The sequence below is a fragment of the Pleurodeles waltl genome, chromosome 6, assembly GCF_031143425.1.
Source record: "Pleurodeles waltl isolate 20211129_DDA chromosome 6, aPleWal1.hap1.20221129, whole genome shotgun sequence".
In the NCBI taxonomy this organism is placed as follows: Eukaryota; Metazoa; Chordata; class Amphibia; order Caudata; family Salamandridae; genus Pleurodeles; species Pleurodeles waltl.
The window spans coordinates 659,816,350-659,838,726 of NC_090445.1; the positions used below are offsets into that span (position 1 = coordinate 659,816,350).

Sequence of the window (22,377 nt, forward strand, 5' to 3'; positions counted from 1 at the left end):
GATCTAAGAAAAACCTTATTAGTCCTTTTAGATCTTGTGGAAAACTCAGATAATATTCTGAGGATCCGTATAAAGAATGCTTACGTTTCCTTCGTTCTTACCATAAGCCTTCTTCAGCTCAAACATAGGATAGAGAAGCCTGATGTCTCCTATGGTTGCAGAAAAAAGTCTCCATCTGGCTATGAAAGTGGGAATAGCATCTCCTCTAGAGAGAAGGGCAAGACATGAAGAAAGACTCCTTTAAGGAGCCCCTTCAGAACATGCTTTAAGACCAAGCACCTAAAAAAGTATTGGGAAATTGAAAAATCTAAAAATGCTCCACTAAGGGATTCCTCTTCAGAGAAGGAAAACATGTTGTCAGACCAGTCACTGATGAAGCAAGTGTTGGACAAAAACATAAAGATGGCAGCAACATCTATATTACCAAGATCCACAATGACAATGACAGCCGCATGGATGAGCCCATCTGTAGGAAGTTGGCTCTGTATGTACTATTTAAAAGTAAGAAATAGCATGCACAGAGTCCAAGGGTTCCCCTTAGAGGTAAGTGTAAGGAAATGGCTCCCTGTTGCAATTACCCCCCACATTTTGCCTCATACTGATGCTGACTTGACTAAGAAGTGCGCTGGGACCCTGCTAACCAGGCCCCAGCACCAGTGTTCTTTCACCTAAAATGTACCATTGTTCCACAATTGGCACACCCCTGGCACACAGATAAGTCCCTTGTAAAAGGTACCAGTGGTACCAAGGGCCCTGTGACCAGGGAAGGTCCCTAAGGGCTGCAGCATATGTTGTGCCACCTTAAGGGACCCCTCACCTAACACATGCACACTACCATTGCAGATTGTGTGTGTTGGTGGGGAGGAAAAGGCAAAGTCAACATGGCATCCCCCTCAGGATGCCATGCACACAAAATGCTGCCTGTGGCATAGGTAAGTCACCCCTCTAGCAGGCCTTCCAGCCCTAAGGCTGGGTGCACTATACCACAGGTGAGGGCATAGCTGCATGAGCAATATGCCCCTACAGTGTCTAAGTCTATTCTTAGACATTGTAAGTACAGTGTGGCCATATTAAGTATATGGTCTGGGAGTTTGTCAAAAACAAACTCCACAGCTCCATAATGGCTACACTGAATACTGGGAAGTTTGGTATCAAACTTCTCAGAATAATAAACCCACACTGATGCCAGTGTTGGATTTATTAAAAAATGCACACAGAGGGCATCTTAGAGATGCCCCCCTGTATTTTACCCAATTGTTCAGTGCAGGACTGACTGGTCTGTGCCAACCTGCTGCTGAGAGACGAGTTTCTGACCCCATGTGGTGAGGGCCTTTGTGCTCTCTGAGGACAGAAACAAAAGCCTGCTCTGGGTGGAGGTGCTTCACACCTCCCCCCTGCAGGAACTGTAACACCTAGCAGTGAGCTTCAAAGGCTCAGGCTTGGTGTTACAATGCCCCAGGGCACTCCAGCTAGTGGAGATGTCCGCCCCCTGGACACAGCCCCCACTTTTGGTGGCAAGTCCAGGAGAGATAATGAGAAAAACAAGGAGTCGTCACTGGCCAGTCAGGACAGCCCCTAAGGTGTCCTGAGCTGAAGTGACTCTAACTTTTAGAAATCCTCCATCTTGCAGATGGAGGATTTCCCCAATAGGATTAGGGATGTGCCCCCCTCCCCTCAGGGAGGAGGCACAAAGAGGGTGTACCTACCCTCAGGGCTAGTAGCCATTGGCTACTAACCCCCCAGACCTAAACACACCCTTAAATTCAGTATTTAAGGGCTCCCCAGAACCTAGGAACTCAGATTCCTGCAACCTAAGAAGAAGAGGACTGCTAAGCTGAAAAACCCTGCAGAGAAGACCGAGACACCAACTGCTTTGGCCCCAGCTCTACCAGCCTGTCTCCCCACTTCTAAAGACACTGCTCCAGCTACACTTTCCACAGGGACCAGCGACCTCTGAATCCTCAGAGGACGGCCCTGCATCTAGAAGGACCAAGAACTCCTGAGGACAGCGGCTCTGTTCACCCAAGAACTGCGACTTTGCTACTTTGAAACAACTTGCATTTCCTGCCGGAAGCGTGAGACTTGACACTCTGCACCCGACGCCTCCGGCTCGACTTGTGGAGAACAATCACTTCAGGGAGGACTCCCCGGCGACTGCGAGACCGTGAGTAGCCAGAGTTGACCCCCCTGAGCCCCCACAGCGATGCCTGCAGAGGGAATCCCGAGGCTCCCCCTGACCGCGACTGCCTGCTTCTAAGAACCCAACGCCTGGTAAACCCACTGCACCCGCTGCCCCCAGGACCTGAAGGATTTGACCTCCAGTGCAGGAGCGACCCCCAGGCGGCCCTCTTCCTAGCCCAGGTGGTGGCTACCCTGAGGAGCCCCCCCTTGCCTGCATCGCTGAAGGGACCCCTGGGTCTCCCATTGAAACCTATTGCGGACCTGACGCCTGTTTGCACTCTGCACCCGGCCACCCCTGTGCCGCTGAGGGCGTACTTTCTGTGCTGACTGGTGTCCCCCCCGGTGCCCCACAAAACACCCCCCTGGTCTGCCCTCCAAAGACGCGGGTACTTACCTGTTGGCAGACTGGAACCGGGGCACCCCCTTCTCCATTGAAGCCTATGTGTTTTGGGCACCACTTTGACCTCTGCACCTGACCGGCCCTGAGCTGCTGGTGTGGTAACTTTGGGGTTGCCCTGAACACCCAACGGTGGGCTACCTTGGACCCAACTTTGAACCCTGTAGGTGGTTTACTTACCTGCAAAACTAACCAATACTTACCTCCCCCAGGAACTGTTGAAAATTGCACTGTCTAGTTTTAAAATAGTTATATGTGATTTATGTGAAAACTGTATATGCTATTTTGCTAATTCAAAGTTCCTAAAGTACCTACCTGCAATACCTTTCATTTGAAGTATTACATGTAAATCTTGAACCTGTGGTTCTTAAAATAAACTAAGAAAAGATATTTTTCTATACAAAAACCTATTGGCCTGGAATTGTCTCTGAGTGTGTGTTCCTCATTTATTGCTTGTGTATGTACAACAAATGCTTAACAGTACTCCTTTGATAAGCCTACTGCTCGACCACACTACCACAAAATAGAGCATTATTATTATCTCTTTTTTCCACTATCTTACCTCTAAGGGAAACCCTTGGACTCTGTGCATACTACTCCTTACTTTGAAATAGTGCATACAGAGCCAACTTCCTACAGTAAGATAGTGGCAAAAAGAGATCATTCTAATGCTCTATTTTGTGGTAGTGTGGTCGAGCAGTAGGCTTATCAGAGGGTAGTGTTAAGCATTTGTTGTACACACACAGGCAATAAATGAGGAACACGCACTTTTCCAGGCCGATAGGTTTTTATATAGAAAAATATATGTTTGGTGGCATGTGTAGCTGCAGATACACATGCTGTGCATAGTCCGCCGTCTGGTGTTGGGTCGGAGTGTTACAAGTTGTTTTTCTTCGAAGAAGTCTTTTTGAGTCACGACACCGAGGGACTCCTCCTCCTTTGTTTCCATTGCGCATGGGCGTCGACTCCATCTTCGATTGTTTTTTTTCCGCCATCGGGTTCGGACGTGTTCCTTTTCGCTCCGGGTTTCGGGACGGAAAATAGTCAAAACTTCGGAAAACTACGTCGGTATTGTTTTGTTCGGTATCGGGTTAGATAGAATCGACACCGAATCGTGAAGAGCTCCGGTAGCCCTTCGGGGTAACTTCGACCCCCCGTCGGGGCCTGGTCGGCCCGACAGCGTGTAACATCGACACCGATGGAACGGACCCCGTTCCGATTCTGTCCTAAATGCCACAGCAAATATCCGTATACAGACCAACATTTGGTCTGTAACTTGTGCCTGTCGCCCGAGCACAAGGAAGAGACGTGTGAGGCCTGTCGTGCGTTCCGGTCCCGAAAGACGCTCCGTGACCGAAGAGCCAGAAGGTTGCAAATGGCGTCCACGCCGACAGGACAACGTGGGTTCGAGGAACAAGGAGAAGAAGAGGAAGCCTTCTCCATCCATGAATCGGACTCGGAGGAGTTCGACGTCGAAGAAACCGTGAGTAAGACGTCGAAACAAGCACCACACGGGAAAACAGACAAGGCCCAGGGGACGCCACTGCCAACAGGCCATGGCTCAACCCATAAAATAGGTGACCGTCCATCGGCACCGAAAAAGGGCGAACAGGTGCCGAGATCGTCCGACTCGGGTCAAGCCACAGGCACGCAGCAATCTCGGGACCGAGAAAGTGCTGCCGAAAAGGGTAGACGCCGAGACAGCGGAACCGAAGCTGCTAGACGCAGAGACAGCGGCACCGAGGATGATCGACGCCGAGAAAGCTCGACTACAAAAAAGAGAAAATTCTCCTCGGAGCCGAAAACAAGCAAAGACACAGTTTCGGTGCCAAAACGCCCTGCAACCGAACCGACTGCCAGCTCGTATTCAGAGGAACAATCACTGTCCTCTCAAAAGCGCAAACACAGATTTGGAGAAGAGTTACAATCCACTGACGTAGACCACACCCAGAAGCGGATCTTCATACAGAGTGGGACAGGGAAGATCAGCACTCTTCCCCCAATCAGGAGGAAAAGGAGACTCGAGTTCCAAACACAAGAATAAACACCACAAGCAAAAGTGGTGAAGAAAGTAACTCCACCACCCTCTCCTCCACCTGTAACTCATACATCACCGGCACAAACCCCGTCACATTCACCAGCTCATACCACCATGAGCCAAGATGACCAGGACGCTTGGGACCTATATGACGCCCCAGTATCAGACAATAGTCCTGAGTCGTACCCTACCAAGCCCTCACCACCCGAGAACAGCACAGCGTATGCACAGGTGGTAGCTAGGGCAGCAGAGTTCCATAACGTGTCGTTACACTCAGAACCTGTCGAGGATGACTTCCTTTTCAACACCCTCTCCTCCACCCATAGCACCTATCAAAGCCTGCCTATGCTCCCGGGAATGCTAAGGCACGCAAAACAGATCTTTAAAGATCCTGTCAAAAGCAGAGCGATAACTCCACGGGTAGAGAAAAAATATAAAGCACCGCCCACAGACCCTGCTTTTATCACATCACAACTGCCACCAGATTCAGTTGTAGTAGGGGCAGCTCGCAAGAGAGCCAACTCGCACAAATCAGGCGACGCCCCACCTCCGGACAAAGAGAGCCGCAAGTTCGACGCAGCTGGAAAAAGGGTTGCTGTACAAGCTGCAAACCAGTGGCGCATCGTGAACTCTCAGGCGCTCCTAGCGCGATATGACAGAGCCCATTAGGATGAGATGCAGCATCTCATCGAGCATCTACCCAAAGAATTACAGAAACGGGCAAAACAAGTAGTTGAGGAGGGACAAAATATCTCTAATAACCAAATACGCTCCTCTATGGATGCAGCAGATACAGCTGCAAGAACAATAAATACCGCGGTAACCATAAGACGGCACGCATGGTTGCGCACATCCGGGTTTAAACCCGAGATACAACAGGCAGTGCTCAATATGCCGTTCAACGAACAACAATTGTTTAGACCCGATGTGGACACGGCGATTGAGAAATTGAAAAAGGATACTGACACAGCCAAGGCCATGGGCGCACTCTATTCCCCGCAGGGCAGAGGCACTTTTGGCACATTTCGCAGAACACCCTTCAGAGGGGGGTTTCGGGGTCAAGCCACACAAGCCAGCACCTCACAATCAACACCGTCTACCTACCAGGGACAGTACCAAAGGGGAGGCTTTCGGGGCCAGTACAGAGGGGGACAATTCCCTAGAAACCGGGGAAAATTTCAAGGTCCCAAAACCCCTACAACCAAACAGTGACTCACAAGTCATTCAACCCCTTCACACAACACCAGTGGGGGGAAGACTAAGCCAATTTTACAAAGCTTGGGAGGAAATAACAACAGACACTTGGGTCTTAGCAATTATCCAACATGGTTATTGCATAGAATTTCTCCAAATGCCTCCAAATGTCCCACCAAAAACACAAAACATGTCAAAACAGCATTTAGACCTTCTGGAATTAGAAGTTCAGGCATTACTGCAAAAGGACGCAATAGAACTTGTACCACGTACACAAAGGAACACAGGAGTTTACTCACTGTACTTTCTAATACCAAAAAAAGACAAAACACTGAGACCAATCTTAGATCTCAGAACACTAAACATCTACATCAAATCGGAACACTTTCACATGGTCACGCTACAAGACGTATTACCACTGCTAAAACAACAAGACTATATGACAACCTTAGATCTAAAGGACGCGTATTTCCACATACCGATACATCCCTCGCACAGGAAATACCTAAGGTTCGTATTCAAGGGAATACACTACCAATTCAAAGTGTTGCCGTTCGGTATAACAACCGCACCAAGAGTATTTACAAAATGCCTAGCAGTAGTAGCTGCACATATCAGAAGGCAGCAAATACACGTGTTCCCCTACCTAGACGATTGGCTAATCAAAACCAACTCCCTAACAAAGTGTTCACACCACACAGAGTATGTCATACAAACCCGGTTTCTCCATCAACTATGCAAAATCACACATTCTGCCGTGCAAAACACAGCAATACTTAGGAGCGACAATCGACACAACAAAGGGGATAGCCACTCCAAGTCCACAAAGGGTTCAAAATTTTTACAAGGTTATACAAGCCATGTATCCAACACAAAAAATACATGCAAAGATGGTATTAAAACTCCTAGGCATGATGTCTTCATACATAGCCATTGTCCCAAACGCAAGACTGCACATGAGGCCCTTACAACAGTGCCTAGCATCGCAATGGTCACAGGCACAGGGTCACCTTCTAGATCTGGTGTTGATAGACCGCCAAACATACATCTCGCTTCTATGGTGGAACAGTATAAATTTAAACAAAGGGCGGCCTTTCCAAGACCCAGTGCCACAATACGTGATAACAACAGATGCTTCCATGACAGGGTGGGGAGCACACCTCAATCAACACAGCATCCAAGGACAATGGGACGTACATCAAACGAAGTTGCATATAAATCACCTCGAATTGTTAGCAGTATTCCTAGCGTTGAAAGCATTTCAACCCATCATAACCCACAAATACATTCTTGTCAAAACAGACAACATGACAACAATGTATTATCTAAACAAACAGGGGTGAACACACTCGACACAGCTGTGCCTCCTGGCACAAAAGATATGGCAATGGGCGATTCACAACCACATTCGCCTAATAGCACAGTTTATTCCAGGGATCCAGAATCAACTAGCAGACAACCTCTCTCGAGATCACCAACAAGTCCACGAATGGGAGATTCACCCCCAAATTCTAAACACTTACTTCCACATTTGGGGAACACCTCAAATAGACCTATTTGCAACAAAGGAGAACGCAAAATGCCAAAACTTCGCATCCAGGTACCCACACAGGCAGTCTCAAGGCAATGCTCTATGGATGAATTGGTCAGGGATATTTGCATACGCTTTTCCCCATCTCCCTCTCCTTCCATATCTAGTAAACAAATTGAGTCAAAACAAACTCAAACTCATACTAATAGCACCAACATGGGCAAGACAACCCTGGTACACAACACTACTAGACCTGTCAGTAGTACCCCATGTCAAGCTACCCAACAGGCCAGATCTGCTAACACAACACAAACAACAGATCAGGCATCCAAACCCAGCACCGCTGAATCTAGCAATCTGGCTCCTGAGATCCTAGAATTCGGACATTTAAACCTCACCCAAGAATGTATGGAGGTCATAAAACAGGCTAGAAGGCCATCCACTAGACACTGCTATGCAAGTAAATGGAAAAGATTTGTTTGCTACTGCCATAGTAATCAAGTTCATCCATTACATGCATCTCCAAAGGATGTAGTAGGATACTTACTACATTTGCAGAAATCAAATCTGGCCTTCTCTTCCATAAAGATACACCTCGCAGCAATTTCTGCATACCTGCAGATTACCCATTCAACTTCACTATTTAGGATACCTGTCATTAAAGCATTTATGGAAGGCCTAAAAAGAATTATACCACCAAGAACACCACCTGTTCCTTCATGGAACCTCAACATCGTCTTAACAAGACTCATGGGTCCACCTTTCGAACCCATGCATTCTTGCGAAATGCAATTCTTAACGTGGAAGGTTGCATTTCTCATTGCCATTACATCTCTAAGAAGAGTAAGCGAAATTCAAGCGTTTACTATACAGGAACCTTTTATTCAAATACACAAAAATAAGGTAGTTCTAAGAACCAATCCTAAATTTTTACCAAAAGTTATTTCACCGTTCCACTTAAATCAAACAGTAGAACTACCAGTGTTCTTTCCACAGCCAGACTCAGTAGCTGAAAGGGCACTACATACATTAGACATCAGAAGAGCACTAATGTACTACATTGACAGAACAAAACTAATTAGGAAAACAAAACAACTGTTTATTGCATTTCAAAAACCTCATACAGGAAACCCAATATCAAAACAGGGTATAGCCAGATGGATAGTTAAGTGTATCCAAACCTGCTACCTTAAAGCAAAGAGAGAGCTGCCCATTACACCAAAGGCACACTCAACCAGAAAGAAAGGCGCTACCTTGGCCTTCCTAGGAAATATTCCAATGAACGAAATATGTAAGGCAGCCACATGGTCTACGCCTCACACATTTACTAAGCACTACTGTGTAGACGTGCTATCCGCACAACAAGCCACAGTAGGTCAAGCCGTACTAAGAACTTTATTTCAAACTACTTCCACTCCTACAGGCTGAGCCACCGCTTTTGGGGAGATAACTGCTTACTAGTCTATGCACAGCATGTGTATCTGCAGCTACACATGCCACCGAACTGAAAATGTCACTTACCCAGTGTACATCTGTTCGTGGCATTAGTCGCTGCAGATTCACATGCGCCCACCCGCCTCCCAGGGAGCCTGTAGCCGTTTGGAAGTAATCTTCAACATTTGTACATTTGTAAATATATTACTTAAACTTTATTTTGTACATACTTATTCATTCCATTGCATGGGCACTATTACTAACATACACAACTCCTACCTCACCCTCTGCGGGGAAAACAATCGAAGATGGAGTCGACGCCCATGCGCAATGGAAACAAAGGAGGAGGAGTCCCTCGGTCTCGTGACTCGAAAAGACTTCTTCGAAGAAAAACAACTTGTAACACTCCGACCCAACACCAGACGGCGGACTATGCACAGCATGTGAATCTGCAGCGACTAATGCCACGAACAGATGTACACTGGGTAAGTGACATTTTCATTTCTTAGTTTATTTTAAGAACCACAGGTTCAAGATTTACAAACAATCCTTTTAATGAAAGGTATTTCACTCAGGTATCTTAGGAACTTTGAATCATCACAATAGCATGTACAGTTTTGGCAAAAATGGCAATAAGCTATTGTAAAAATGGACACAGTGCAAAAATCAACAGTTCCTGGGGGAGGTAAGTATTTGTTAAGTTCACAGGTAAGTAAAGCACTTACAGGGTTCAAAGTTGGGTCCAAGGTAGCCCACCGTTGGGGGTTCAAGGCAACCCCAAAGTTACCAAACCAGCAGCTCAGGCCGTTCAGGTGCAGAGGTCAAAGTGGTGCCCAAAACACATAGGTTTCAATCAAAACAATGTCTAAGGTTTTGCTTAGACACTGTAGGGGCATAGTGCTCCTGCACCTATGCCCTCACCTGTGGTATAGTGCACCCTGCCCTAGGGCTGTAAGGCCTGCTAGAGGGGTGACTTATCTATGCCATAGGCAGTGTGAGGTTGGCATGGCATTCTGAGGGGAGTGCCATGTTGACTTCGTCATTTTCTCCCCACCAGCACACACAAGCTGGCAAGCAGTGTGCATGTGCTGAGTGAGAGATCCCCAGGGTGGCGTAAGACATGCTGCAGCCCTTAGAGATCTTCCCTGGCATCAGGGCCCTTGGTACCAGGGGTACCAGTTACAAGGGACTTACCTGGATGCCAGGGTGTGCCAATTGGGGAGACAAAAGTACAGTTTAGGGAAAACACTGGTGCTGGGGCCTGGGTAGCAGGCCTCAGCACAATTTCAAATAACTTGGTATCGGCAAAGGCAAAAAGTCAGGGGGTAACCATACCAAGGAGGCATTTCCTTATACCATCAATGAATATCCCACTGACTAGTTCAGTGCAGCTGTCTGAAGCAATATCATTGACAGAAGATACATCTGAATCCACTACCTTCTTTAAGTAAAAGGTGTAGGAAGCTGGCTCTTTATATAATATACCACAATGAGGTATTCTGTTCCAAGGGTTCCCTTACTAGTAGACAGGGGCTTGCTCTAGCAATCCCAAGGTGCTCTCTTAGGTGGTAGTGTGGTCGAGCAGCTAAAGGCTTATCAGAGGGGAGTGTTAGACATTTGCTATGCACACAGTCAATAAATGATACTCTCATATCAAGGAGATCCACACCAATTTATAAAAATAACACTTATCTTTATGTAATTTTAGGCAACAAGTTCATCACGATCAGGTAAGTATGATTCGAGTTATGAATTTTTACAGGTTTGAAAAATCAAAACTAAGTGCAATTTCTGAAGCGGTAATGTTATCCTATGGAGGAAAGGCTTATTATGCATACAGGTAGTTTACAGCAACTTACAGGACCAATCTTCAATCTTCTGGAGTCAAGGTAAGTATAGGGTGAGGTCCAAGGCATCTCGAACTGGGGCATCCCGGTACAGAAGTGCGTTTGAGCATCAGGTGTCCTAATAACCTGTGGGAAAAGGTACATATACTGCAATCAGGCACTTAGCAATGACTTACAGGACTGTTTTTGGGGATTAAGGTAAATATAGGGCAAGGTCCCCCCTGATACCCCCCCCCCCCCCCCCCCCCCCACAATTAACGAGAGCCGGAGCCATCCCCCTGACACTGTGCAGAGTTCAGGCAAACACCAGAAGTATCACAAATGACATCCAAAATGCTCTCATCTGATAGAAACTTCTAGCTGCAGATTCCTTACCTTTAAATTTCCCAGGCGACCGACTGGATCTGAAAGATGTTTGCGTGAGGAGTACCTCTGCGCGCTGCCTGATGGCTTAACTTGGCTCCGTGTGGCAGCAATGTTGGAGCCATATATGACATTGCGGTCACCTTTACAGGTGCTAACCGGGCGTGGGGATGTTGGTTCTTTCCTTTCTGCGCCTGTTCGCTCTGATCTGGAGAAGAGCTACCCATCTGTCTCTTTTTGACTGGTGATTTTCAACATTTTTTAAATATTTTTTGTGGCGTGTCCATAATGTCATCAAGGAAGGTAGGGTTTAAGCAGCGTGGCCCCTGTCACGGACCATGTTGATAACGGACCTGCACTTGGTGTGCTTATTGTGTCTCAAGTGCGACCACAACTCGAAGTTGTGCTTGGACTGCAGGGTCATGGCACCAAAAGCTTTGTGGGAGTGGTCCCTGAGGCTGCTTGCGGACCAGCTGTCGACTCCACTTAGCGCAACTCCCAGGAAGTCTCAGTCCCGACCGAGAAGAAGTTCAGGGTACCACTCCAAGAGCTCCAAGTCCTCTTCCTCTTACTCAAGCTTCTCTGGACACTCAGGTCAGACACACAAGAAGAAAAAAGTCTAAATGGTCTTTGAATTAACCTTGTCCGTCAGCTGACGCCAAGAGTGAGGAACATCAGCTTTCCTTGCACGGTTTTGCAGAGCTGTTGCCAGGTACGACTAGTTTCCGGGAGCCAGAGCCTAACCCTGCTCAGCTTAAGGAATTTTATGAGGCCATGCACCGCGTATTTGAGCGAGCCATCCCTACCGGAGCACCATAGGGCCCTGCATGGTCAGAAGAGACCCCATCAGGATCCACTCTAACAGCTCCGGCCTTTGCTCCGATGAGGTCTCATGGATCCGGATTGTGCTGGTTATCCCAACCCAACGTTCTCCTATTCCGATCCCAGCACTGATGCTCCCAGCACCGTCAGCACCCACTGACTGCACCAGCCCCATTCTTATCCCCAATGACTGAGTCGGAACGGTGCCCCTCAATGCTCATTCTGGTGCTGACTGGGCCCGGTGGCCTGAGCATTTTTCGGAACACCAGGCATGTGGGAAGAGTGGAAAGGGGGGGGGGTCACTGGACTCTTTGGAATACCAGTTACACACCCCTAGTGATAATTTGGACTGGTATGAGGAACTAGGAGATGCCAGTGGACAGATGTTCTGTGTCCCCCACCGTGGCTACGGAGGAGGGAGAATCTTATGCAGTTGTGGAGAAGAGACAATGGAGGTCCTTGACCTTGAACTTCCCTCTGCAACAATCAAAACGAATCTCTTGATGGCAGTGCTTCAGCCTGGGGCTTCCTCAGCAGAACCCCTATTGCCCCTTAGTGAAGCACTGACTGTCTTCCTGGGAACTTGGTTCAAGCCCAGCACAGGGGCTTCTGTAAACGGGACAATTGCCTGCCGCCATCGCCCTGCCCTGGGAGATCCTCGTTTCCTAACCCCACACCCCACCGCTTACTTAAAGCCTCTGCTTCCCATGGCCGGTTCCCTGCAGCCCACTGGATAGGGAGTCCAAAAGGTTGGACACCTTAGGAAAGAAAATGTTATCTTCCACCAGCCTAGCATTGTGGTTGGTGAACACCACATGCCTTTTGGGCCATTATTCCATATTCTATGGGATAAGGTTGTGCAAATGCTACCACAGGTTCAGGAGGATGCAGTGGCCGTCTTGTTCCAAGCAGTAAAAGATGGGCGAGATGCAGCAAAGCTCACCATCGGATGTGAATTGGACACAACTGACTCGCTGGGCAGTGTATAGTTTTGTCAACAGTGGCTTTGAGGCACCACACCTGGCTGAGCATCTGGCTTTTCGGGATGTCCAGGCCAACCTCATGGACATTCCCTTCATAGAGACGTCTCTTCAGATTCAATGCAGACTCGGCTCTAGAGCGCTTCAAAGACTCGCAGGCCACGGCTAGGTCATTGGTCCTCTCAGGGACACCTCTCCCCCAGTCTGCCATTCGTGGCTGTGCCACAGCACTAACCCTTTGCCAGCCTCCGTCCTGCGCACACTCCCCAAGCTATGCGGTGACTTGGACGCAGTGCATTACGACCCCGGACCCTGTAGGCCTGTTAGCTATAAGTCTTAGACACCCTCCACCCCAAATCATCCACAACATCGGTTGTCTATTACATCGGGCAAATGGGTCTTGCAGAACATTCAGGGGGGCTACTCCCCTTCACCCTGTAACGCCAACTCAAGAACAGCTGATGGAGGATCATCTGTCTTTCCTTTGCGAGGAAGTTACAGCTCTCTTGGCTAAGACAGCTTTAGAGGGGGTTCCATTCTCAGAAGTCGTCAGTGATTGTTATTGCCGCTACTTTCTGATTCCCAAAAAGAACATGGGTCTTTGTCCTATTCTAGATCTCTGACTGTCAATCTCTTCCTCAGAAAGGAGAAATTAAAGATGCTCACTCTAGCCCAGGTCTTGTCTGCCCTAGACTAAGGAGACTGGATAGTAGCGTTGGAGTTGCAGGATGCATATTTGGATGTCCCCATCTTGCCTGGCCGCAGATGTTACCTATGGTTCAAGGTTGGCAACAAACAATTTTAACTCACTGTGCTTCCTTTTGGCCTTACCAGCGCCCCTCAGTATTTACCAAGGTGATGGCGGTGGTTGCAGCTTATCTGTGGAGTTTAGGGGTGTCAGTCTTACCCTATCTCGACAAGTGGATGTTGAAGGCATGATCTCCCCAGGCTGTAGTCTCCCACCTCCAGACCATGCAAACCTCCGGCATTTGCTGGTGATCACTGTAAATGTACCAAAGTCACACTTGACTCCTTCTCAGACGCTTTAATAGGAGCAGCTCTGGACACAGTGCAGTTTCAGGCTTATCCTCCTGGGCAGCAAGTCCAGGATATTCAGGCTGTGATACCGAGATTTCAGCCTCTGTCCTGGATTTTACGCGAGAATGACTGAGGCTGATGGGCCTCATGGCCTCTTGCATCCTGCTAGTGAACCATGCAAGATGGCGTATGTCGGCTTTGCAGTGGTACCTGAGGTTCTAGTGGGCACAGCATCAGAGGAATCTCTCCCACATGGTCCATATCTCAGAGAGAACTGCAAAAGACGTGCAGTGGCGGCTAAAGAATCCCGATTGGGTCAAAGGCAGACATCTGTCCTTTCCCAGCCAGATTTCACAGTAGTGACAGGTGTGTAACTCCTGGGATTGGGCGGCCATCTGGGAGAGATGGAGATCAGAGGACTCTGTTCTCTGGCTGAATCAGGACTCCACATCAACTTGCTGGATCTCTGAGTGATTCGGTTGACATTGAAAGCATTTTTTCCCTCTCTCAAGGGAAAGATAGTACAGGTGTTCACGGACAATACCACCACCATGTGGTATTGCAACAGACTGGGTGGGGTGGGGTCGGGTCGTGGACCCTTTTTCAAGAGGCCCTGCATCTCTGGACGTGGCTGGAACAGCAGGGGACAACCCTGGTGATTGAACACCGAGCAGGTTCTCTGAACGCCAGTGCGGACAAACTCGGCTGTTGATGTATATCGAATCACAAATAGAGTCTCCACTCAGAGGTGGCTCAGGGACTCTCTCCGCAGTATGGAGAGCCTAGGTTAAATTTGTTTGCCTCCCCCAGAGAAGGCACAATGACAGCAGTTTTCGAGTCACAAGAACGAGTGACTCCTCTTAAGGATACTGTGCATTGGCATAGAGTCCTTTGTTAAATTGTTTTCTCTCCGCAATCTGGTTCAGATGTGTCTTCCTCTCGCTCCGGTATTCCTCGGCTCAGTCTATTCTGAACTCTTTGTAGAAAAGTACCCTCTTTTTGGCATGGTTAGCCCCGCTTTTTGCACGCTATCAGTATGCTTAGACTGTTTTTACTGGGATCCTGCTAACCAGGACCCCAGTGATTGTCCTCTCTCCCCTAAATTTGGTTACTGTGGTTCCCTTTACACCCCACAATTCGCATACTGGCGTACCCCTGTAAGTCCCTAGTAGATGGTACTTAAGTCCCCAGGGTATTAGTACACCAGGGGTCCCCCATGGGCTGCAGCTTGTATTATGCCACCCTTGGGAGACAATGCAAACTGTCAGTAGGCCTGCCATTGCAGCCTGCATGAACAGGGGCATATGCACCCTTTGACTGCTGGTCACTACACCAGGTCACTGTAAGTCACCCCTGTGGTAGTCCTTCCTATCCCAGAGGGCAGGGCGCGGGTTCCTTTGTGAGGGCACCCCTGCATGAGCAGAGTTGCCGCTATGAACTCCAGTTCCAATGCACTGGACTTCGTAAGGGCGGGGAAGCCATTTTATCCTTGTACTGGCCACAGCTACATAATGGTAACTCTGAGCCTAGGCATGTTTGGTGTCAAACATGTCAGAATCACACTGTAGGAAGTCAGCTCTGTATATACTATCTCAAAGTAAGATATAGTGTGCACAGAGTCCAAAGATTCCCCTTAGAGGTAAGATAGTGGCAAAATTAGATAATTCTAATGCTCTATTTTGTGGTAGTGTGGTCGAGCAGTAGGCTTATCAGAGGGTAGTGTTAAGCATTTGTTGTACACACACAGGCAATAAATGAGGAACACACACTCAGACTTACTCCAGGCCAATAGGTTATATATTGAAAAATATATTTTCTTAATTTATTTTTTGGACCACAAGTTCAAGATTTGAAGTAAATACATAAAATGCAAGATACTCCACACAGGTAAGTTAGAAACTTTGAATTAGAGCAATAACATATACAGTTTTTGTTAAAATGGCAATGAGCTATTTTAAAAGTGGACACTGCAAATATCAACAGTTCCTGGGGAGGTAAGTAAAGATTGGTTTGTGAGGTAAGTAAGACCCTTACAAGTCTCAGTTCCTGGGAATAGGCAGCCCACCACACCAGCAGCTCAGGGCCGGTCAGGTGCAGTGGTCAAAGAGGTGCCCAAAACACATACACGCCTATGGAGAACAGGGGTTCTCTGGTTCCATTTTGCCAGCAGGTAGGTACCCGCGTCCTCGGGGGAAGGCCAGGGGGGGTTCTGTAGAGCACTGGAGGGGACACAAGTAGGCACACAAAACACACCCTCAGCGGCACAGGGGCAGCCGGGTGCAGTGTGCAAAGCAGGCATCTGGTTTTGTATAGGAAACAATGGAGGGACCCGGGGGTCACTTTAGCGGTGCAGGCAGTGCACAGGGGGCTTCTCGTGCCAGCCGCCACCTGGGCTAGGCAGAGGGTCGCCTGGGGGGGGGTCACTCCTGCACTGAAGTTCGGTTCCTTCTGGTCCTGGGGGCTGCGGGTGCAGTGCTTGGTCCAGGCGTCGGGTCCCTTGTTACAGGCAGTCGTGGTCAGGGGGAGCCTCTGGATTCTCTCTGCAGGCGTCACTGCGGGGGTCGTCTTGGGCTACTCACGAGGTCGAAGTCACCTAGGAGTCCTCCCTGTGGTGTTGGTTGTCTGGAGCTCGAGCCGGGGACGTCGGGTGCTGAGGGTGAAGTCTCACGCTTCCGGCGGGAAGAGTGAAGTCTTTAGAAGTTGCTTCCTTGTTGCAAAAGATCTTGCTGTTATTGAGCAGAACCGCTGCTCACAGGAGTTTCTTGGTACTTTGGTTCAGGGCAGTCCTCTGAGGCTTCAGAGGTCGCTGGTCCCTGTTGGATGTGTCGTCGTTGCAGTTTTCTTCGAGTCAGGAGACAGACCAGTAAGGCTAGGGCCAAAGCAGTTGTCGTCTGTCGTCTCTGCAGGGCTTTCAGGTCAGCAGTCCTTCTTCTTGTTTCAGGTTGCAGGAATCTGATTTCCTGGGTTCTTGGGTGCCCCTAAATACTAAATTTAGGGGTGTGTTTAGGTCTGGGGGGCAGTAGCCAATGGCTACTGTCTTGGAGGGTGGCTACACCCTCTTTGTGCCTCCTCCCTGAGGGGAGGGGGGCACATCCCTAATCCTAATGGGGGAATCTTCCAAATTTAAGATGGAGGATTTCTAAAGGCAGGGCTCACCTCAGTTCAGGACACCGTAGGGGCTGTCCTGACTGGTGGGTGACGACTCCTTGTTTTTCTCATTAGCTCCCCTGGTCTTGCCGCCAAACGTGTGGGCTGTGTCCAGGGGGCGGGCATCTGCACTAGGTGGAGTGCCCTGGGGCATTGTAACACGAAGCCTCCTCCACCCAGAGCAGGCTTTGTGTCTGGCCTCAGAGGGCACAAAGGCCCTCATCCCAGTGGGTCAGAAACTCGGCTCTCAGCAGCAGGCTGGCACAGACCAGTCAGTCCTACACTGAAGGATTGGGTAAAATACAGGGGGCATCTCTAAGATGCCCTCTGTGTGCATTTTTTAATAAATCCAACACTGGCATCCGTGTGGGTTTATTATTCTGAGAAGTTTGATACCAAACTTCCCAGTATTCAGTGTAGCCATTATGCAGCTGTGGAGTTCTTTTTAACAAACTCCCAGACCATATACTTAATATGGCCACACTGTAGGGGCATATTGCTCCTGCAGCGATGCCCTCACCTGTGGTATGGTGCACCCTGCCTTAGGGCTGTAAGGCCTGCTAGAGGGGTGACTTACCTATGCCACAGGCAGTATTTTGTGTGCATGGCAACCTGAGGGGGATACCATGTCGACTTTGCCTTTTTCTCCCCACCAACACACACAATCTGCAATGGCACTGTGCCTGTGTTAGGTGAGGGGACCCTTAGGGTGGCACAACACATGCTGCTGCCCTTAGGAACCTTCCCTGGTCACAGGGCCCTTGGTACCACTGGTACATTTCACAAGGGACTTATCTGTGTGCCAGGGGTGTGCCAGTTGTGGAAACAATGGTACATTTTTAGTGAAAGAACACTGGTACTGGGGCCTGGTTAGCAGGGTCCCAGCACACTTCTCAGTCAAGTCAGCATCAATATCAGGCAAAAATTGGGGGGTAACTGCAACAGGGAGCCATTTTCCTACAGAGTATCAACAAGATAGACCATTACTTAAGGTAAGTAACGTATTCTTTTGTGGACTTCAAATCAAACAGCATGTTGACAGATATGGCTTTTCACTTCCAAAAAAGCACTCAAGATAACATATCTGCCATAATTCTGAGATCCTTTCTTTTTTATCTTTAACTTTAGGTAGATTGGGTCCAGTGTGACGGCAGTTGCAACCAATGGTTTCATCAGGTCTGTGTTGGCGTTACCTCAGAAATGGCAGAAAAGGAAGATTATGTCTGTATCCGGTGTACAGCCAACAGTGTTATGAATCGAAAATAGAACTTATTTTGCAATCCATTCAGGACTTTAGTAATTGTGTCCTTCCTTCTTACCTGCTCACTCCTGACCTCCCACCCCTCCTTCAATCCCTTCATAACAGCCACAGGACTAGGTTCAACTGCAAAACTGCAATTGGTGCTATTTCTACCCTCTTGGGAACATTTTTCAGAACTCTTTACAAAAGACAGACTTTTTTGGACAATTTTGTATATTTTTCTTACGAACAGTTTGTGGTGGCGGCAGTAAGGGTGGGGTCTGTTATGCTGTTTTTCCAGCCAGGGTTTTCGGTGATTTGGAGTCTTTGATACATGCACCTTTTAATGTACAGCATTACCACTCATACCTCAGCATGGGATTCACCAAGCCACTCCTCTCAAATCTCTGGTGCTGGAACGTCCTCCCTTGAATTGCTGCTCTCCTTACAGCATCTTCATAAAATAAACTTTTTCCCATTTTGTTTCTTTCCACACCTCCCAATATCTCTCCCACACCTCACCCATTTTTTTTGTAGTCTAGTTTTATTTATCTGAGCAATAACCGGTATGTCTGGTTTCAGTGGCTGGAATTAAATTCTGAGCGACGTGTTGGTGCTTTTAGCATTGGTTGGTGTACAGAACGAAGATGTTTAGGGTTTAGTGTAACTGACAAATTTGTGGTGTAGCAGACAGAAGCTCTGTGAAGTTAAAAACCACACCTGTACTTTGGCTTTCCCTTTTTAGGGGGTAGCTTGTATCAAATGTTGCAGTTTATATTGTGAAATAAACCCTTGGTTACCTTGTACATTCAGCTTTGTTGTGTTGATTATTTACCCAGTATTGCCTCAAATTCATTTGTGTCTTTGTGTGATGTGTGTGGTGCTGGCAAGTGGTGACATGTGGCTCCAAATCACCCATGGAAATGATGGAGAGGAATCGCATATAGGCACCACCTCTGTGCATAACAGTTCTTTATTTTCACACCTTTCAGCATTGAGGTGGAGCTGCGTTCCCAACTTAGTTTCAAAATTCTCAAAAGGCAATGTGCTACGGAATGATGCTTTCACCAAAAATGACCAGGGTTGTCATGCCCAAGACTGCCTTAAGCAAATGTTGGTGACAGACCCCTACAAGTTGTGCCTTTGATGTCTGGTGTCTGCTCAAGACCGCAGGTTGTGTGGCCAATGTGCCCTAATGCACTCAAAGGCAATCTGAGATTGGGAGACAAAGCTGTTCATTGCTGAGAATAAGTAGTAGTAACACACTCCCGTGTTTGAATTCACAGGCCAGCTCCTGGTCGCTATGCTGTGCCTGCCACCCCCTTAATTTCTGATTCAAAATCTTCAGACAAGTCGAAGCCTAAGCACCAAAAAGTGAAGCGGGACTCAATACTGTCCCACGACTCTGTTTCCAAAGAGACTGCACAAGGGCATCGATGTCTAAGCCTTTCCTTTGAGATCTGCATTTAACAAACCAATATCTCTACTGCCCCCCAGCTCACCTTAGTTTCTTGGACCATTGTTGGCACTGTAGCAGATCAGAGCCATCAAGGAGGCCATGGCACAAATTATTTGTGCATTTCCCACCTTGCCTTTAGTCCCCAAAGAGCCACTGGGGCTTTTATTTGGTTTACTGCTGGTGAAGGTCCTCTGATGCAGTCTGCCCTTTTGGAACCCTATGCCGGCTATGTACCAACACTGGTACAGGCTTCCATTCCGGCCCTACCATCCATGCCGATTTCTGCTGCACCAACAAAGTTTCTGGTTCCACCTGCACTAATTGATGAGCCAGTGCCAATGTCTACTCAAACTTGTCCGTTTTTGTGCTATGAAATAACAAAAATACTACCAGTTGTGCTGCTGATGATTGCGTTGCAATAGAAGCGTTGGGTTACAATCAAGCAGCATAAGTCATTCTCTCTTTGGCTGTGACTGATCCAGTAACATGAACAGAGACCTCTGGGAAGCTGAAGATGATGGGAGGCAGGGTGGCTTGCTTTCTCCGTCATTATATTTATGATGCATCATACCTTGATTTACAAAATGCTAGTGGGCTTTGACACCTCTCCTGAAACAGAGCTTCACTCTCTCCATGGGCCACAAGTGGAGGAAAGTGCCTCTTTTTCCTGTGGTAGTATGGATGGCAACTGAGGTTCTTAAATTGCAATTGCCCTCCTTTGATACTGACCAATATTGTGATTAAAATTCTCCAACCTGGGTCAGTGACGTCCGAGTTACCACTCAATGATTCCTCGTGGATACCTTGATGGCTGTATGTTTGAAACCATATTCGTGTGTGCCTGTTAGTTGATAAGTAGCCAGGCAACACAGGCCTGCGCCTGTTGGTAAGAATTTCCTGACCATACACCCTGCCTCAGAAAATTTTACTGTGCAGGCTTTGATTGGTATGATTAATCCAAAATTATTTCTGACCAGTCTCCCGGATTAAGTATCCGAACGGATTGGTGCTTTTAGCAAATGATGTTGTTTTCTGCCAGCATGGTGCTGCAGTCCATAAACACAGTTTGGTGGTTGTATTCTCATGTATTCCCATGCCTTTAAGGACATGGTCGGTGAGATCTTGCTGCCTGTCCCAGAAAATAATCCGGTATTGATCTTTCACACAATCTATGACAAGCAGAGTGTGGCAAAATGAGTAATCCACACAGGCTTATAAACCAAGGATTTTAGAGGACCATCTGTCGACCCTACTGCTGCAGGTACGTCTCTAACTTTCCAAAGTTGCCATTGTATGGTCCACTGGTATCTGAGAGAGGCAAGTGCTTTTTTTCATGCTACTTTCTTGTTCTGAAAAAGGATGGGAGCCTCAGACCTATATCCCCATCCTTCAGACTGTAAATGCATGCTTGCAGAAAGACAAATTTAAAATGCTCACTTTGGCTCATTTTTTTATGTCCTGGATACAGGAGACTGAATAATGTCCCTGGATCTGCAGTATGCACATTTTCATATACAAGCCCTGTAGTCCCACAGGCAGTACCTTCGGGTCAAGGTTTTTCCTCCACTGCAGCGAGTCCAGGACATTTGTGCTACAATCCCAATATTGTAGGTTTGATCCTTGATCTCCGGTTACGACTCTGAGGCTTTCTGGTCTTTTAGCCTACGTGCCCTTGTCAGCAGCGCCATGTGGTATGTATGAGTCCTGCAATAGCACCTGAAACCCCAGTTGACCTAGCACCTAGGCTGCATCTTGGACTCAATCCAGGTTTTGAGGGGCAAGGCTCAAAATCTGGAATGGTGGCTGTTGGATGTCAATTCATCTTGTGGTACACTGCGTTCCTTTCCCCACACAGAGCTCACAGACTGATGCATTGCTACCAGGTCGAGGAGAAGCCATTTAGTGTAGGAGATCACCTGCTGGCCTCAGGTCTCCAGCGGAAAGCCAACACCACTCTAACCTACCAGATCTTCAGGCTATTCATTTGGTGCTTGGGCTTTTCCTGTTGTCCTATTTAAGGGAGGTAGTTGCGGGTCCTCACAGGCAAGAAGACCAATGTGTGACACTGCAACAAGCAGGGCATATTCTAGCAAGGGGCTTTATATCACTTGTGGTAGCTGAAGCAGCACAAAATATTTCTAGTACCATCTTCCTGGCATCGTCTGCATCTTGAGGTGGCATAGGGCAGAATTGGTGAGTGGGCAGAACCCTGACACAAGCTTTTTATCTTTTTGCCACTGTTGAGAACAAGCAATGTAAGTGATGTTGTCCACTGGAGTATCTGCAAGATCACTTGTTAGAAAACTCATTCTGTTGTTAGAAGACTCATTCTGGCTGGATGGAATGAGGGAGTTCTGTACATATTCCAAAAAGATGCAAGCCCAAGTGTTCCTAAATACCCTCTGTACTGAGCATTTACACCCCCAGACCTGGAGATTGAACTGTGGCTATTGACGGAAACTTTTCACATTTGTTCTGCGCTTGCTTTGTAAAACAGCTAGTGACCAAGAGCAACTAGTAGGGGTGCCTTTGGATTACTCTACTGTTACTCCTGTGTTGTGTTACCAGGGGTGAGAATGAGTTGGTTTGAGCATGGATCATCAAAACATCAGTTATTTTCTGACAGTATGTCAAGTTCTTCAGCCTGTTTTGATTACTTTAATGTTAATGATTTCTACAACAAAAACAAGTTGCTAATTTCTGTAC

General features: G+C 47.7%; 1 protein-coding gene across 4 annotated transcripts in view; it reads left to right on the forward strand.

Moving 5' to 3' along the window:
* KDM5B (lysine demethylase 5B) overlaps positions 1-19,018 on the forward strand; it is a 768,574-nt gene extending 749,556 nt beyond the window's left edge. For all 4 annotated transcript variants that reach the window (XM_069239028.1, XM_069239026.1, XM_069239029.1 and 1 more), the window contains one exon: positions 18,101-19,018. In XM_069239028.1, the coding sequence (XP_069095129.1) occupies positions 18,101-18,238 (138 nt within the window). In that variant the 3' untranslated portion in view covers positions 18,239-19,018. The remainder of the gene's footprint in view (positions 1-18,100) is intronic.
* The last annotated feature ends 3,359 nt before the right edge of the window (positions 19,019-22,377 follow it).